Below are 17,700 nucleotides of genomic sequence, written 5' to 3' on the forward strand. Positions count from 1 at the left end.
ATATACGTTGCTTCTCTTCTTCTGTATATTTTCTTTCGCTCTCCTCTTCGTTATTCTCTTCCTTCTCTATCTTGTTGATGTCTGTCGGCACATGTCGACTCAGCGCATCCGCGTTTCTATTCTCTTGACCGGCCTTGTGTACGATAGTGTAATCGTATTCCTCTAATTTCAATCTCCATCGGATTAATCGTGATCCGGGGTCCTTTACGTTAAATAGCCAAACCAATGATTTATGGTCTGTCACTATGGTAAATTTTGTTCCATAAACGTATGGTCGGAAGTGTTTCACCGCCCATACTATCGCTAGTAATTCTTTCTCGGTAGTATTATAATTTTGCTCGGCTTTAGATAGTACTCTGCTCGCATACGCCACGGGTTGATCTTGACCTATCTTTCCCTGTGACAGTATGGCTCCTATTGCGTAATCTGACGCGTCGGTCGTTACTACAAATTCTTGGGAGAAGTCCGGGTATTTTAATACCGGTGCTGTGGTTAGTTTTTCTTTAAGTATTTCAAATGCGTTTTGTTGTTCTGCGTTCCACTCGAATTTGATATCTTTTCTGGTCATTTTTGTGAGTGGCTTGGCGATTGCTGAAAAATCTTTAATAAATCTTCGATAATATCCGGCTAATCCTACGAAAGCCTGGATGTCCTTTACTTTTGTTGGTCTCGGGAAGCTTTTTACTGCTTCTAATTTTGAAGGGTCTGGCGAGATTCCGTTTTCTGTTATTACATGTCCGAGATACGTCACTTCTTTCCGAAGGAATTCGCACTTATCGGGCTGTAATTTCAAATTATAGTTTCTCAGTCTTTTTAGCACTTCAATTAATCTCTTATTGTGCTCTTGTAAACTTGCTCCGTATACTATTATATCGTCTAGATAGACTAAGCATTGTAATCCTACTAGTCCTGCTAAAACGGCTATTATTGCTCGTTGAAATGTCGCTGGGGCATTTTTCAGTCCAAAAGGCATTCGATTATACTCGTAATGTCCGTATTGTGTCGAGAACGCTGTTTTTTTTTTATCTTCTTCTTCCATCGTGATTTGATGATATCCCGAGGCGAGGTCTAGCGTGGTAAAATATTTTGCTTTTCCCAGTTGATCTAAGATATCGGTTATGTTTGACAATGGGAAGGAATCTCCCTCCGTTAGGTCGTTCACAAACCGAAAATCTATTACCACTCTCAGTTTTAATTTTCCTGATGCGTCTCTTTTCTTCGGTACTACTAGCAACGGCGCATTCCACGGGCTCGTGCTAGGTCTAATAATTCCGTTTTTCAACATCTCTTTCACTTGTCTATTCACTTCTTCCTTGTGCTTTTCTGGCAAACGGTACGGTCGGACGTTGACCGGTACGCTGCCCGCCTTCGTGGTAATCTTATGCGCGACGATATCAGTGCATGTCAGTGGTTCTCCTTCCACATGCAATACATCGCTGTAATCTCTGCAAATTTCCATAATGGTTTTCTTTTCTTCTTCGTTTAAGTGTTGCATGCGTATCAATTTTTCGACTTTTTCGCTACGCGTCATTGTTTCTTCTGCTTTGTTTACTTGGTTTATTTCTATCTCTTTTGCTTCTTCTTGCTCTAACTCCTCTAATGTTACTTGCGGCATTAGCATTTCGACTGTCTTCTCCGTCGTATTTAGTATGCTTGCCGGACATAGAAAGTTTTCTGGCATCACCAGGCAATTTCCTATGAACACTCCTGGCATTGTCTCTTCTGCCTGTATTATTCCTAGTGAATTTTTATCGGTCGCGACTTGTACTATTGTCTCGCTTCGCGGTTTCAAAACCATTTTCTTATACGGGTATAATTTTAATGTGCTATTCCCTATGCGTATTGAGCTCGATTCGTAACTATATGACGCTCGATGTTTCTTTATAAAATCTACGTCTAGTATTCCGTCGTATTCAATCGGAAAATCATCTTTGACGACATATATCGTGTGCTTGATCTTTCTATTTTTCAAGTCAATAGTTGCTGTAAATTTTCCAATCGTATGGGCTTTATGACCTGTTACTCCTGTAAGGGCCATTATTTTATCCTCTTCTATCATTGTTTCGCCTTTCAAATGTTTTACTTTTATTATTGATACGGCCGCTCCGGTATCGAACAGTAAATTTATTTTTTCGCGCTTCGCTTCTCGCATGGGTAGAGTGATTAGGTCCAGCCCTGCATGCTTTCGCGGCTTGTTCGTCATGTGTGACACCTCTGATACTCTAACGCCGGTCGGCGCTGCTTTGTGTCCTCTTTGTCTTCCTCATCGCTATTCGCGGCTGAATTACTGTCCTTTTTTCTCGGGCTATTCGTTTTCGGGTGAAAATTTTTATTTTGTCTTCGCGGATTATTAGGTTTGTTGTGATTCGTCCTTTCTTTATTTGGTCGACCATTTAACAGCCAACATTCTTCGCGCATGTGTCCTGCTTTCTTGCAATAATTGCAGACTTTATCTATTGCGTTTACGCGGGGTGTTTTATCGGGTTTCGGTAAGGAGAAACGGTTCGCATATCTATTGGTACGACATTCCCTTCCGAGGTGCCCGTATTTTCCGCATTTTTGGCATTGTAATATCGATCGGTTATCGCGCAGTTGCGGCGAGTACGCATAATTATTTTTGGGGACGCGGCGGAATTCCACTCGGCCCGTTTACTTTTTCTTCGGCGCTCGCTCCGGCAATCGCTTCTTGCAATGTTGCGAAATGCTGAGCTCGGACAAGTAACTTGATCTCGTCTCTCAATCCTAATTGAAAATTCTGTAATGCCTGTTGTTGAATCGTTTCTAATATAGTTCTCTTGCTTTCTATGGTGTGATTTCTTCCCTCTATCATGGAGTCGTATAGCTCCATCGCTAGATTATCGGCTCTTAATCCGAATGCTCTTGCATTTTCTCCGGGTTTTTGCTTGAGTGTATTAAACTTTAGTTGTAAGTGTGTTGTGCTTTTGCGGCTCAAATAGCAAACTTCTAATTCCTTCTTTAGTTGTGCGAAATCTCTTACCTCTCGCGTTTGAAAGTCTATCATCGCTCTTTTAGCTTTGTGCATAGCACTGCTTCTAATAGCGTTCCTTCTTCCATAGGATTTATGTTTTTTATTGCATATGACGCGGCGCTTAAGAATTCTTGTAATTTACTCGTAGCTCCGTCGAACTCGGGTATCATGTCTCGTGCCTCTTTTAAACGTAGATATCCGATTGCGCGTTCCGCTTGGTTCCGAATATCGTATGACGTTCTTCCGTACGTTACTTCGAACGGGAGGTTACTTGGCTCGCGTCTCGTGTGAAATTCGCGGCGTTCAGGATTCGCCGTTTCTAGTTGATTTACGCGATCTTGTAAGTTGCGGATTCCGTTTAATATCTCGTCGAGAATGGAATCTCTATCGTCCCGCGGCGGTCCGGCCCGTGCGGGTATCCGGTTACGGTGATTCGCCGGGGTGCCTCTTTGTGATAGCACTTGATTAAGACGGTTTATTTCTTCGTCTATTTCCTCTGGGGTTATCGGCGCGTTGTCATTTACGTTATTCGCGTCGTGGTTGCTATTTGTTGCTTCCGCCATCTCGATTACGTTCACGTGTCTCGGGGCAGAATAATACTCTTGCGGGTCAAATACGCTGCTATCATACGAGGTCAATGAGAACTCTCGTCTGTGTGTTCGCCTACTGGTCGTACTGTCCGCGTCTTCGGATTGTGCGTGCGCGTGTGAGGGGTGGAGTCTATTTTCGTCGGGGCAGTTATTTTGTCCTATTACTGAATCGTCGAATTGGGATTCGCGTTCGATTACGCTGTTCGGGTGTAATTCCGGTTCTGATTCGCTTTCGCTTGAGTAGTACGCGTCTAAATTTCTACGCACGGTTTTGCGATTGTCGCTTACGACTTCTTCGGTCGTTTGCACGGGGCTTAACGGTCTATTTCTACGCGCTCGTCGTGACGTCTCGCTGTGGAGCCACGATTGGTTTAGTTCCGCAGGTGGATTTTCGTTTTCCGACATCTACGGTGATTGCGCTTTACATAATTTGCTTAGTCGACTTACATTACGGTCGCTAGTCGCATGTTGCTGGTCGGTGCTTGTGCCGCCTTATCTGTCGGTGAGCCTCCGTTGAGGTAGGTCGGTGCCTTCTCGGGTTACGCTGCTCGCTTGTCTCTCGTCGGCCGCTACCGTGTTGTCCGCTGCTTTTGAATCTGGCTGCCGTGTCTCCGTTGAGGATGTTGCACTGCCTCACTGATTCACTTATTTTTCTGTTTCAGCTGCCGTTCCCGTCTTCCTGCCACTGGATCCCTCACGCTGCCACCATTTGTTGTGCCCCTTTTTTGGAAGAGGGACACCGGGGATCTTTTATTCCACGGAGGAGGCGGGAAGGATTATAACACACGACACGTTCAATAAACGATACTTTACTTAAATCCGTTTTACAGTTATTGCGTACAAGAATGCCCGTTACTGATCTGCTCCCTGACTCCGATTGCCCTCCCGTCTCCTGTTGTCGCTTCCTTTTGAATCCTCGTCCTGTCCTTCGATATCGCTGAGTTGCTCGATCGTATGTGGGCCGATCGCGCAACTCATCTCTTGCTGATTCGGCGTTGCGTAATTCTTTCGGGCCTTCGCGGTCGCGTTCCCTATTGTTCTTCGCGGTCTTTATTCTTAATACTATTTATTGTTATATTAATTGGGGCCGCAACAATTAAAAGCATCGAAAATAATTTAAAAAAGTTTCCTACAACACAAACTGCCGTAAGGAATCGTTTTGTCCATATTATCAACTACATCCCTAATTATTTTATTCCTAAAAACAATTTCAACAATAATATCCAAAAATTAATCTCCACAACTAAAAAATTTTTCAGTAATAACACGAATTTAATTCTTACAAGGGTTGATAAAGGGAACTTGCTCTTGACAAAGATAAATACATTGTTAAAATCGAAACACTTTTAAATGACAAAGAGACTTATACAGCCATTAACAAAGACCCCACGAAAAAACTCACTTCATGCTCACGAGAATTACTAACTAGATGGGAGGACTTCCGCTTCCGGTGCAATAGAGTGTGACACGTGGTGGTTAGGCGAGTGTTTTTCGGCAGTGTGTGAGAGCGTAGGAGAGGGCTAGTGGAGGTGTGCATGTGAGAGGGAGAGAGTGGAGGAGCGAGAGTACGTGTGGAAATGGAGGGAGACCGTGAAAGAGAGGAAGAAAGAGAGAAAATGGTGCGAGAAGCGTGCGTGAGAGCGGGACGGGCAAGGAGCACGCGAAGCGTAGAGAGGGGATAGTGCTGAGCGGAAAGCGGCCGCGGAACACGCAAAGTATAGGCGGTGCGCAGAGCTGTGAGAGAGGCGGGCTAGTGATATAGAGTTATTAGAAGGGACTCTTCCTAAAGGTAGAAAAGTTAGAAGACGGTAGGTAGAAGAAATAGAATGATTTGGAGGATGGAGTATGATGAAGGGGAGGTGGGGGCGCAGGAAGTAAAAAGCGGCAACGGCAGGAAGGCAGAGGACGCGGTGAAAAGGAAGAGGAAAAAAATGTCGGAGAACAAGAGAGAGGGGAGAAAAAAGAAACTTTAACTAGGGGTAGTAAGAAGCCGCCCAGATGCCAGGCGGTAGAAAAAAGGAGGAAAGTGAGTGGAGGGAGAACATGAGGAGGTGGAGAAAGGAAGTGAAGGAGGTTATAAAAGAATTAAGGAGGGTAAAAGGGTGGAGGGAGGATTTTAGACAAATGATGGAGGAGGTGAAGGAGGGATTTAAAGAGCAGGGGAGGTTGATGAGAAAGAAATTAGAGGAGTTGAAAAGAGAGTGTAGGGAGCGAGAGGGGAAATAGGAGGAAGAGAGGGAGAAGATGGTGAGCTGTATAAAGGGTCTGAAAAGGAAGGTAGAAGAGCTGGAGAGAAAAAAGAAAGGGGAGAAAAGGAGGATAGGGCAGGGAGAGAAGAAGAGGGGGAAATGGGGGATAAGGTAAGAGAGCTGAAGAGGAGGCTGGAAAAGAAGGAGCGGGAAGAGAGGAGAAAAAGCGTAATAATAAAAGATTTGGAGGTAAAAGAAAGAAAAAGGAGGGAGGCGGTGGAGGTGTCAAACGTTTTAGGGGTGAGAGGAAACGTAGAGGAGGTTAAAAGTGTTGGGGGGGATAGAGAGGAGGATAGGGAGATGGTCCTGGTAAGGATAAGAAGTGAGGAGCAGAGAGCATAAATTATGAAAAGAAAGAGAGAGTTGAAAAATAGAAAGAAGAGAATTATGGAAGACTGGACGTGGAAAGAGAGAAAAATGAGATGGAGATTAGAGGAAATTGCGAGAAGAGAGGAGAGAAGGGGAAAAAGAGTGAGGATCGGATACAGAAGGTTATGGATAGATGAGCAATGCTGGAAATAGAATGAGAAAGAGGAGGTTTTGAGGGATGGAAGGGGAAAAAAGAAGGAAAGAGGTAGGGGTGAGAGGGGGGAAGCAAAGTAATAGAATAGAAGTAGAGGTAAAAAGAAAGAAAAGGAGGGAGGAAGAGAGAAGGAGAGAGTGGAGTGTGGCTTTTTGGAACGTGGCCGGGCTGGAGAACAAAGATAAGGATTTTTAAACAGGGCGGAAGGAATGGGATGCAATGGTGTTGGAAACATGGCTTAATGATAGAGGGTGGAAAAGAATTAAGGAAAGGTTACCGGGAGGGTATGAGTAGGGAGCGCAGGTGGCGAGGAGAAAGAATAAGAAGTGGAGAGCTATGGGGGAATAGTCATGGGTATAAGAAAGTTGGTGAAGAAGGAAGAAAGAATTGTGGAGGTGGAAGAGGGGATCATGATGGGCAGAGTGAAGCTGGGGGAGGAGAGGTGAAAGATGGTAGGAGTCTACGCAGGTGAGGGCATTGAGAAGGCGCTGAGAGGACTGGAGCAATAGGTGAAGGACAGAGAGGCAGGAGTTAGAACACTGATAGGGGAAATTTTAACGCGAGGACAGGAGAGGAAGGGAGAGGTAGGCGGAGAGGACGGGGAGGAGGGGAGAGGGATGCAAGAAAAGAGACGGTCAAAGGATCGGAATATAAATAGGGAGGGCAGGCTTATGATGGACTTCCTTGGGGAAAGAGGGTGGAGCATATTCAATGGGAATATAAAGGAAGATGAGGAGGGAGAGTATACATATACCGGGGGAAGGGGGTGCACAGTTATAGATTATGTAATAGGTGAGAGAGAGGTAAAAGATAGAGTGAAAAGGATGAAGGTAGGGAATAGGGTGGATTCTGACCATCAACCGGTGGAGGTATGATTAAAAAGAGAGCGGGGGAAAGGGTGAAAGGGCAAGGGAGGAGAAAGGAGTTGACGGGGTGTGTGGAACAAAGAAGGGAAAAGTAGGTTCAGGCAGATGGTAAAACGAGGAGTGTTTAGTGAAAAAGAGGGAAGTAAAAAGGGAATTAAGATGGTAGAGAAGGAAGGGAGGGAAGGGGGAAAATTATAAGAGGATGAAGCAGGAGTTCAGGGAGTTATGTAGGAAGAAAAAGAAGGAAGAAAATGACAGGTGGGAAAAAAGGGCGGCGGAAGTTAGTAGGGAAAGTGAGGTTTGGGAAATAATGAATAGGGAGAGGAAAAAGAGGAGAAAAATGATAGAAGGAATAGAAATGGCGGAGTGGAAGGAACATTTTATGAGGCTGCTTGGGGGGGTGGAAAGTAGGGTAGTTAAAGAAGAGAGAGAAAGGAGTCGGGAGGAAGAGGAAAATAAGGAGGAATTAAGTAAGGAGAAAGTGGGGAGGGTCTTAAAGAAATTGAAGGAGAGAAAGGCGGCCGGGGTAGATGGTATTCCGAGCGAAATGTGGAAACACGGGGGGGAAGAGTTAGAGAAGTGGATGAGAGGGTTTTGCAACAGAGTTTGGAAGAGAAGAGGGTGGCCAGAGAGTTGGAAGAGAGGGTGATCGTGTCTATAGTGAAAAAGAGGGAAGAGGGTAGAAGATTATAGGAAGGTCACCTTGTTATCCACCTTATACAAGGTGTACATGGCAGTATTAGCCGAGAGACTGAGGGAGGAAGTGGAGCACAAGGGGATCATCCCACCGAATCAAACAGGATTCAGAAAGAGGATGGGGACGGTGGACAACATTTATGTGCTTAATTACCTAGTGAATAGGCAACTAGGAAGGAAGGGGGGAAAGGTGGTGGCGCTGTTTGTAAATCTAAAGGAGGCATTTGACTCGGTGGACAGAGAAGTGTTGATTGAGGCGCTGAGGGAGAGAAGGGTTAGGGAGGGTCTGGTTGAGAAGATAGAGAAAGTATTGAGAGAGACGAGAAGTAGGGTCAGAGCGGGAAAGGAGCTGGGGGAGAGTTTTTGGTCAGCAAGAAGGTTAGGCAGGGGTGTCCGCTGAGCCCGCTGCTTTTTATTATATTGTTGGCTGACTTGAAGGAGGAGATAAAGAAGGTCAAGTGGAGTAGAATCAGGCTAGGAGAAGGAAGAGTGTATGACCTGGAGTTTGCGGATGACATAGTGCTGCTGGCGGAGGGGGAAAATGAAATGAGAAGTATGATGGAGAGACTGGAGAGGTATCTGGATAAGAAGAGGCTGGAACTAAATGCAGAGAAAACCAAGATCATGAGGTTTAGAAAAGGAGGAGGCAGGATGGTGAAAAAGGATTGGTAGTGGAAAGGAAGAAAAGTGAAAGAGGTGAAGGAGTTCCGATACCTAGGGTATACGCTACAAAGAAATGGAGGGCAAGAGGCGCACGTGAAAGAGAGGGTTAGGAAGGCGGCGGCGGTAATGGGGCAAATGTGGGGGATAGGGAAGAGGAGGTTTGTGAATGACTGAGGGAGAAGGCTTTGGCTATTTGATAAGCTGGTTTGAACGGTAATAGGGTACGGGGTGGAAATATGGGGATAGGAAGAGAGAGAAGGGATAGAGAGGCTTGAAGAAAAATATTTAAGATAAGTGTTGGGAGTAGACGGGAGGACGCCGTGGTACTTGGTGAGGGAGAAGTTGCAGAGAGAAAAATTAAGAGGTAGGGCGGGCAGGAGAGCGTGGGAGTTCAAAAAGAAGCTGGAGGAGGGAGGAGGAAGCGAGCTGGCGAGAATGTGCTGAAAAGAGATGAAGGAAAGAACGGGGAGGAGAGAGGGAACCTCGAGTTGGGAAGAGAGTAGAAGGAACTTTCTGAGCGAAAGAGTCTTGTGGGAAGAGAAAGAGGTGGAGAAAGGGGGAGAAAAAGACAAAAATAGAGGAGATGATGAGGTGGGAAAGGGAGGTCCAAAGAGTAAAGAAATGGGAGAGAATAAAAGAGTCAAGGTACAACAAATGGTATAAGGAAGTAAAAGAGGAAGGGATACCGGAATACCTAAAGAAGGGGTGGGGGGAAAGTAGGTGGAATAGGATTGCAAGATTTAGGCTGGGGGACGAAATGAAGGAGGGTAAACATTGGGAGGAGGAGGAGAAAAAGACTTGCAGACTGTGCGAGGAAAAGGAGGAGACATAAGAGCATACGTGGAAGCGTTGTAGGGAATGAAATGAGGAAGAGGGAGTTGGCAGGAAGCAAGGAGATGGGTGCTGGGAAAGAGGGAGAGGGGGAATAGTGGATGAGGGAGATCGAGAAGGATAGGAATAGGAAGGGATAAAGGGTTGGAAGGAGGGGAGGAATGAGGTGTGATTGAGGTGAGAATGAGAGAGAGTGAGTGGAAAGCCGAAGAGAGGGGGGTAGAAGTGGTTCAAACGGGTTTTATAGAAGCAAGAGAAAACGGAAGTCCCTTGCGGAGAAGGTGTGTGTGCGTGCGGCGGGTGTGGGTGTGGGCGGATGCAGAGGCGGAAGCTCACATGCACACCACTAGGTTAAGTAGGTTAAGTAAATATAAGTTAGGTTAAAAGGATGCGTTGAGAGGTGTAGAGGCATGTAAAAGGTTTGGGAACGTTCCTTTAAAAAAACGCTTTTTGAACCCTACGGGGATATAAAATAAATATATACATATATACATAATACATACATACCTACGGGGAGTGGGTCTATAGCGACATCTGTCAATAGTTCGAGCATGCCACTATCCCCTCAAGTCATTCAATTTTTTTTTGCTATTTTAATTTTTTTATTATACATAATTTTAATTTTTGGCTATATAACCTACATAACTTTTAAAAGTAAGTTCTTAAAAAGTTCTAAAAAATTTGGCAAGTTAAAATATTAAAAATATTAAATATTAAATATTTAATATTTAATATTTAATATTTAATATAAAAATATTAAATAGCTTATTTGTTATAACAATTTTTTTCGCTGGGGTAGTTCCATCCCAGTGTAGCAAATACGTGATTCTACAGAAGTGTGGCAAGTAAGAGTTAAGATCATTGTAAACGTTACACTGAGTACAGATGTGCGTTAACGCGTGTAAAAATAAATATTTAAATTTAAAAACCAAAAAACTTAATGCTAAAATATAATATTTTTTCTTTTTGCTCTAATAATTATTAAATAACCGTAAAATGTTAATGTGATATGTGAAACTTAATTCTTAACCTAATTCTGAACTACATCAGAGAACAATACTGATTAATCAGTGATTAAATTAGTGACTAATTATTACCCGGTGAGAAATGACCCATCGAATCGACGTCGAAAGACGTCAATTAGACGTCGAATCGATAGGTCATTTCTCGCTAAGTAATTTAAAAAATCGAAAATTAATCAATTAGATTAATCACCCTTACAGAAAAGTATTACTGACTAAATACTTAAAATCTCAGTGATTTAATACTGTCAATATTTATTTGGGAAATACTGGGAAAATATTGGTAGTGATAAATATTATAGGTAGTGATTAATACTACCCTTACAGAAAAAAGTACTAAAAATACACAGTAACAAATTACTGTAAATACTGGCAGTAATATTTTGGCAAGTACTTTAAAAGTACTGGACAGTACTGGATTACTGGTAGTAATTTATTACACAGAACTACTGGTGCTTAGTATTGAATTACTCACCGATATTTCGATTTCCGATATTTACCCGACATAAAAAAAATTATTTTTTTCGAAATTTTATTACTATTTTATAACTAAATTTGTTTCTTAAGATGCAGTTTATAATTATAAATATTTTCTCATATTTGAAAAACACACTTACCTTGGTGGGATTCGAACTCGGGACCTCTGGATCGTGAGCCAACTGCCTTACGTGGTAGACTACTTCTTAATTTGATGTAAGTGTTATATATAGTCTACATGTGTCATAACCAGCGCAAATATATAATTTTTCAAAAATCATTTTAAGAAACAAATTTAGTTTAAAAAGAGTAATAAAATTTTGAACTGGATATTAAAATGATATCCGCAGTACTATTTCAAACCTTGTACACTTTTATCACGACGAATTAGTACAGACCTTCATATAAAATGTATGTATGTATCCGTTTATTGTGTATCCCCGTAGGGTTTACAAGGCGTTTTTTTACGAGGAACGTTCCCAAACCTCTTACAAACAACAAACAAACTGTCTTATAAAAAAGGATCAACCCCCATCGTTCATTTCCTGGCCTTATGCGACCTCACAATAAATATTTTTCCCTTCCCTTAGCCCTTCCCTCTTCTTTCGCCTCTCCGTTCGTCTCCTTCCGCATCATCCTGTCTCGGTTCTTCCTTCCTGTCTACTTCCTGTCCTGGGTCTGTTGCTCATCATCCGTGCTCATGAGGAGATTGTCCTCCATCTCATTCGAAATCTCCTCCTCCTCCGTCATCTTCACACTCCTGTTCTCCTCCGACACCCTTTCCCTTCTGCTCTCCTCCACCCTTCCTCCTAATCTTCCCTCCCACTCCGCTCTCTCTCTTATTCTCGCCTCCACCGACCTGTCCTCGTCTATCTTTACCCTTAACCTACTTCCCGCTTTCCTTCTTGCCTTTAGAACCCTCAACTTCTCTTCCTCATTCCCCAGCCTAACCAACAACGTTACCCAATCTCCCTTCGACCCTACCACCCTCACCTCTCTTACCTCCGCCTTCACCCTCAGGCCCTCCACAAAAAGCTCCCTCACCTTCTCCACGCTCGATTCCTCTCCTACCCACCTCTCCTTCTCGATTCTTATTATAATGTTCTTCCTCCTTGTTTTCTCTTTGCTTCTCTCATCCTCTTCTGCCCACCATTTCCTCTTCCCCGTCTTCCCTTTACTCTCCTCACACTCCTTGCTCCATTCTTTCCATCCTTCCTTTAAGACTCTTTACCTCCTCCTTTAATTCCTCCATCTCCTTTAGCACCCTCTTCACTTTCTCCTCTACTACCTTCTCCACCACCTCCTTCTCCACTATGCATCTTCCTTCCATCCCGGGCTATCTAAAACACGTGCAGATTAACTTTACCATTTGCAATTATTTCCTCTCGTCTCCCTTCCTCTGCTTCCCTCTCACATCCTCCTCACATCCTCCGCTCTATCGCGCTTACCTCTTTCGCTTCCACCTTAACTTTCTCCCCTTTTGCCATCAAGTCTTTCTACGCTCTCCGCTTGCTTCCCTTTATTATGCTAACTCAACTTTGACTTTCGTCTTCTACCGCTACCAGTACTACCGACAAGCTCACTATGCCTTGCTGCCACCGCGTGCTCGTCTTTCTCGCTCGCACCCCCCCTCGATCTATCGATCCTATCGATTTCTCGCTATCGTGCGGACCCGGTCCTTCCTTCGCTCTCCCGTGCGCCATCTACATCCCCCGCCACGGCCCGCACCTGCGACCCTATGAGTGTTTCCGACAAGTAGTCGGATTTCTAATCGGCTCGAGCAGTGGTACTCAATCAGTTCATTTCGAAAAATCCCCTAGACTAATCTTTGCTGTCTCAGCACTCGGATTACGGATTACTGCATTGCGTTGTGAGGAGCAAGTCGCAATTGTTCTCTCTGAAAGTTGAGTTCGTTGAGTTTTAATCAAAGCAGAGAAATAGGTACGTATTATTGTTCTAATGATTAACACTTTATTTTCTTTAAAATATACATTAAATAATAGAAGTATATGTACACGTTTCACTGACAGAAATCCCGAAAAACGAATTGTTAACCTCACTAACCTCTAACCTCACTTAACCTCACTACATTGATTGTTAATATGTAATTTAATTAAAGCAATATTTTTTTTAAGCAGCTTGAAGACTTACAAGTCTTTTGAAATAGATGCGAGTGAGGACAGATCCATTGTGAGCAGGACTTTTTGGTAGGTATATTATAAAATTGAAAAATTTTTTTGTGTCTGGGAAGGTTAATTAAATATATATTTTTTGCTGTTATATATTATATTGTACACATATTATTTCAATAAATATATTTTTTTTACAGAAAACTGTAAATGTTAGCTGGCTGTTGACAGACATCAACGTCTGTATCGAGACAAGTTAACGCATTCACTGTAAATATTGTTCATCATCACTTGGATGTATCAAAAACCTGCAAGTGAGGACAGATCCATTGAGCAGGACATTTTTGGTAGGTATATTATAAAATTGAAAAATTTTCGTGCTCTAGGAAGGTTAATTAAATATATACATTTTTTTGCTATTATGTTATTGTATGTACACATGTTTAGAATGAGGAACATATATTATTATATTATTTCAATAAATATATTCCTTTACAGGAAACTAGATTTTAGCGGGCTGTTGACAGACATCGACAATTAAAGTCTGTATCGAGACAAGTTAACGCATTCACTGTAAAATATCTCCTTCAAGGTTGAAGGTTGAAGGTTGAAGACTTACAAGTTATTTAAAATGGATGCAAGTGAAGACAGATCCATTGATACATCCAAGTGATAAGGAACAATATGAATTACATTTTGAATTTACCTTGAAGGAGATATTTTACAGTGAATGCGTTAACTTGTCTCGATACAGACTTTAATTGTCGATGTTTGTCAACAGCCCGCTAAAATCTAGTTTCCTGTAAAGGAATATATTTATTGAAATAATATAATAATATATGTTCCTCATTCTAAACATGTGTACATACAATAACATAATAGCAAAAAAATGTATATATTTAATTAACCTTCCTAGAGCACGAAAATTTTTCAATTTTATAATATACCTACCAAAAATGTCCTGCTCAATGGATCTGTCCTCACTTGCAGGTTTTTGATACATCCAAGTGATGATGAACAATATTTACAGTGAATGCGTTAACTTGTCTCGATACAGACGTTGATGTCTGTCAACAGCCGCTAACATTTACAGTTTTCTGTAAAAAAAATATATTTATTGAAATAATATGTGTACAATATAATATATAACAGCAAAAAATATATATTTAATTAACCTTCCCAGACACAAAAAAATTTTTCAATTTTATAATATACCTACCAAAAAGTCCTGCTCACAATGGATCTGTCCTCACTCGCATCCATTTCAAAAGACTTGTAAGTCTTCAAGCTGCTTAAAAAAAATATTGCTTTAATTAAATTACATATTAACAATCAATGTAGTGAGGTTAAGTGAGGTTAGAGTTTAGTGAGGTTAACAATTCGTTTTTCGGGATTTCTGTCAGTGAAACGTGTACATATACTTCTATTATTTAATGTATATTTCAAAGAAAATAAAGTGTTAATCATTAGAACAATAATACGTACCTATTTCTCTGCTTTGATTAAAACTCAACGAACTCAACTTTCAGAGAGAACAATTGCGACTTGCTCCTCACAACGCAATGCAGTAATCCGTAATCCGAGTGCTGAGACAGCAAAGATTAGTCTAGGGGATTTTTCGAAATGAACTGATTGAGTACCACTGCTCGAGCCGATTAGAAATCCGACTACTTGTCGGAAACACCCTATGTTTCCCCGCGCTGCCCTTGACGCCCCGCAGTGGTGCCAACCCTCTCTTCAGAGCGGCCGACACCCCACGCCGTCTCGATCCCAGCCGCGCCCCTCCCCAACCTTATCGCCACCGCTTCGTCCCGCCGCTCGCGCACGCGCCGAGCACCCCCCTCCTACCCGTCGAGTCATTTGTCCCCTTCATCCTTCCTTCTTCCTGCCCTAACCTCTAAATTCTTTCCTCCGAAATTCCCGTTTCGTGCTCCATCCACCTCTCACTCGGGGCCTCCTCCATTTTCCCGGTCTCCTCCCCTCCTCCTCCGTCCTTACCTCCGCTCTGTTCCCATCCTCCTGCCTCGCCTCCTCCGCAATCTTACTACGTATATAAGCTACAGCATGCGGCACACAGTTTGTGAAGCTTGCTCTTAGCAGATAGCATATAAAAAAATTTTAAAAATCGAAAATTAATCAATTAGATTAATCATATGATTTAAGGGGGTAGCCTGGTGTAGAACGCCAAAAACAAGCTCTTTTTCTGGATTTTTTTTTAAAGAAACTACTTAATATATATTTTTGCAATTAACACCATTTATTGTGTACATATTGAAATGTTCAAATTAATTTTTTTGAATAAATATATGTAAGTACACAGTAGTTATGCGATCAAATACGAAGGTGGCTTCAAAAATTCTTTCTGAATGGCGTACACTCTAGCATTCCGTAGAACAATCAGAAACCAAAAAAAAATTTTTTGTTGTAAAGTTTATAAGTGTAGTTTCTAGTTATACCTAAAACATAATTTGTTTTATCATAAAAAATTTTTAAAAATGGATTGAAAAAAAAATTTTTTTTGCATAAATTTCGCACTTTCTTTTGTTTATAACTTTTTTTGAACAAAATTTTTAGTACATATTATAGGTATAAGTTCAAGGCAATTTAATTACCTTTAATTTAAAAAAAAAAAATCTGGATCCATCAAGAATATTTTGAGTTATCGTGTACGCCAATTTCAAAAACATAGTTTTGAGAAAAACGCGTTTAAAGTTTTCGAATAAGAAAGAAAGTTGATAAAAGCTTATTATTGTTGATTTACCTATACTTTTTGGTCAATCTGCTATCCCTGCTCCATATAATATCCCCTCAACTTCTTCATACAGCTCGTTTTGCTCTAACTGCCGTTCTTTATGTATATTTTTTAGTTCGCGAGCAATGCTTTTACTTCGACAATTCTGGTCGAACGGTCGTACGGCTATTATTAATTTTGTCGGCATAATCTCTGCATGCTGTCCCAATAACTATTTCCAAATCTGACATTATGTTTAGCACTGACAGATAGCCTTCGTTAAATATTCCAGCTGCTATGTAAGCAGCAATCTCTATGATCTTCCGGTTGCAGTGGAGGTGTTTTGGAGCAAACCGCCAAACAGTAGAGTTGAAACTCTCGTTTGCATTTTGGATATGCCCACCCAAACACCTTTTGAGCAGCTCTTTCTTCGACAAATCTTCACAAATCAGCCGGCAACGAGCCTTTTCAAAGACCGTTGAGAGCTCCCCCCAGCATCCTGCTCCTCGGAGCGCTCGACCATGCGCACCGATCGAGCTCATTTTAGCCCGCTAAAATCTAAATTCATGCTTAGGATTTAGGGAGCGTATTCTAGAAATAGAATACTATTAATTTAAGCAAAAAAGAATTCGATTTTTTGAAGCCGCTACACCAGGCTACCCCCTTAATAAATCGTGATTATATACAAAGATTAAACGTTAATCAATTATTTTGCTTTGATTAATTCTACACTGATTAACGATTAATATCATTAATCGATTAAATTAGTCATGATTACATGTATGATGATTGATTAATTTCGATTATTAATTAATGGATTACTTTAATCAATTAAAATTTTAAACGATTAATGCCCAACTCTCAAGAAAATTAAGCAAAATATTGAGCAAGAAACATTGAAAAATGAAAGTTATGATTTTTTTTTTAATTTACAGTTTTTTAAGTATTTCTTTGAACATAATGCCACTCAATAAGTTAATTTTTATAATAAAAATACATTCTATACAATTTACCATTCGAAAAGAGCCTTCTTACAGTAATGTATTAGCATATCACAATTATATGGGTAAGGTGTTAATAAAAATAACAATTTTTTGAAAATTGCTAGAAGCTTTACTCTTCTGAAATACATATAAAAGAGCACTAAAACCATAACCATAACATAGATCTCGAAAAAAACTCGCGCCGAGGCACCGGTATATCACAATCGTATCGGTAATAAACGTTTGCTACGGAAAACTAGCAGATCAGTTTCAATATGCTCAGAACTATTCGAGAAATATTTTACATAAACCGGTACTCCGACATTTTGTACAGTATATCACTCTATTCTCTCTAAGTACTTGGCTTTCGGGTGGTATTAATTTATAAGAAAATCATGTAACATTGTGCCGGGAATTTTTTAGAAAATGCTTCAGTATGTTCAGAACTATTCGAAAAACGTTTTATATAACCGGAACTCTGAAATTTCGTCGTCATCTCACTCTATGCTATGAAAAACTAGTAGATAATTTTTTCAATGGATTTTTTTGGCGAAATTACCAGAACTATTACTAAAAAGTATCAGGAACTATAGAACTCGACTGCATGCGACAAAAACTCCTTTTTATTTTTGATCTGCTGGAAAATGATATGCCAACTTCACCGACATGAGTAATACATGCTGAACACGAATCTAGTGAAGTTTTTTTATTTTCATTGATTTCTAATATTTTATGAGCGACCAAACTTGAAACTTGTGTCCGGAGCGAAGTCGTCACCAAGCCGTATCATGGAGGCTTTCGGCGAAAATCAAAGTCAAAGAAGCAGCAGTGGTCGGATTCCGGCGAGGACTTGGATGATATGTGCTGCGTGTGCACAGAATAAAGCTGACGAGAAACATGCGAGTGTAGGGCACATAATGTGTTCAGGATTTTCAATCCGTCGCGATCGCG

General features: G+C 41.3%; 1 protein-coding gene, 2 long non-coding RNA genes and 1 pseudogene across 3 annotated transcripts; 2 read left to right on the top strand and 2 right to left on the bottom strand.

Annotated features, from left to right (window-relative positions):
• Window positions 1-2,199: 2,199 nt before the first annotated feature.
• On the bottom strand, window positions 2,200-4,668 carry LOC139824113 (uncharacterized; annotated as a pseudogene).
• Window positions 4,669-7,947: 3,279 nt separating this feature from the next.
• LOC139824115 (uncharacterized) lies at window positions 7,948-8,585 on the top strand. Its single transcript, XM_071796604.1, has 2 exons — window positions 7,948-8,244; window positions 8,352-8,585. Exons 1-2 carry the CDS (start codon window positions 7,948-7,950, stop codon window positions 8,583-8,585), a joined length of 531 nt encoding a protein of 176 aa, XP_071652705.1.
• A 4,138-nt stretch (window positions 8,586-12,723) lies between these two features.
• LOC139824129 (uncharacterized) lies at window positions 12,724-13,712 on the top strand. The gene is made up of 4 exons (XR_011735008.1): window positions 12,724-12,847; window positions 13,045-13,113; window positions 13,236-13,382; window positions 13,534-13,712. It is a non-coding gene; the product is annotated as an uncharacterized lncRNA (long non-coding RNA).
• A 245-nt stretch (window positions 13,713-13,957) lies between these two features.
• Window positions 13,958-14,717, bottom strand: LOC139824135 (uncharacterized). Its single transcript, XR_011735011.1, has 3 exons — window positions 14,521-14,717; window positions 14,255-14,323; window positions 13,958-14,132 (listed from the first exon to the last, which is right to left on the bottom strand). It is a non-coding gene; the product is annotated as an uncharacterized lncRNA (long non-coding RNA).
• Window positions 14,718-17,700: the final 2,983 nt, after the last annotated feature.

This window comes from Temnothorax longispinosus, unplaced genomic scaffold, assembly GCF_030848805.1.
Source record: "Temnothorax longispinosus isolate EJ_2023e unplaced genomic scaffold, Tlon_JGU_v1 HiC_scaffold_27, whole genome shotgun sequence".
Lineage (NCBI taxonomy): Eukaryota > Metazoa > Arthropoda > Insecta > Hymenoptera > Formicidae > Temnothorax > Temnothorax longispinosus.

Excerpts from the sequence above, each read along its gene's own strand:
- LOC139824115 (XM_071796604.1), top strand. The coding sequence starts at position 7,948 with ATGGCAGTATTAGCCGAGAGACTGAGGGAGGAAGTGGAGCACAAGGGG. Across the intron at positions 8,245-8,351 it reads TGAGAGAGACGAGAAGTAGG|GAGGAGATAAAGAAGGTCAA; the intron begins GTCAGAGCGGGA and ends GCTGACTTGAAG.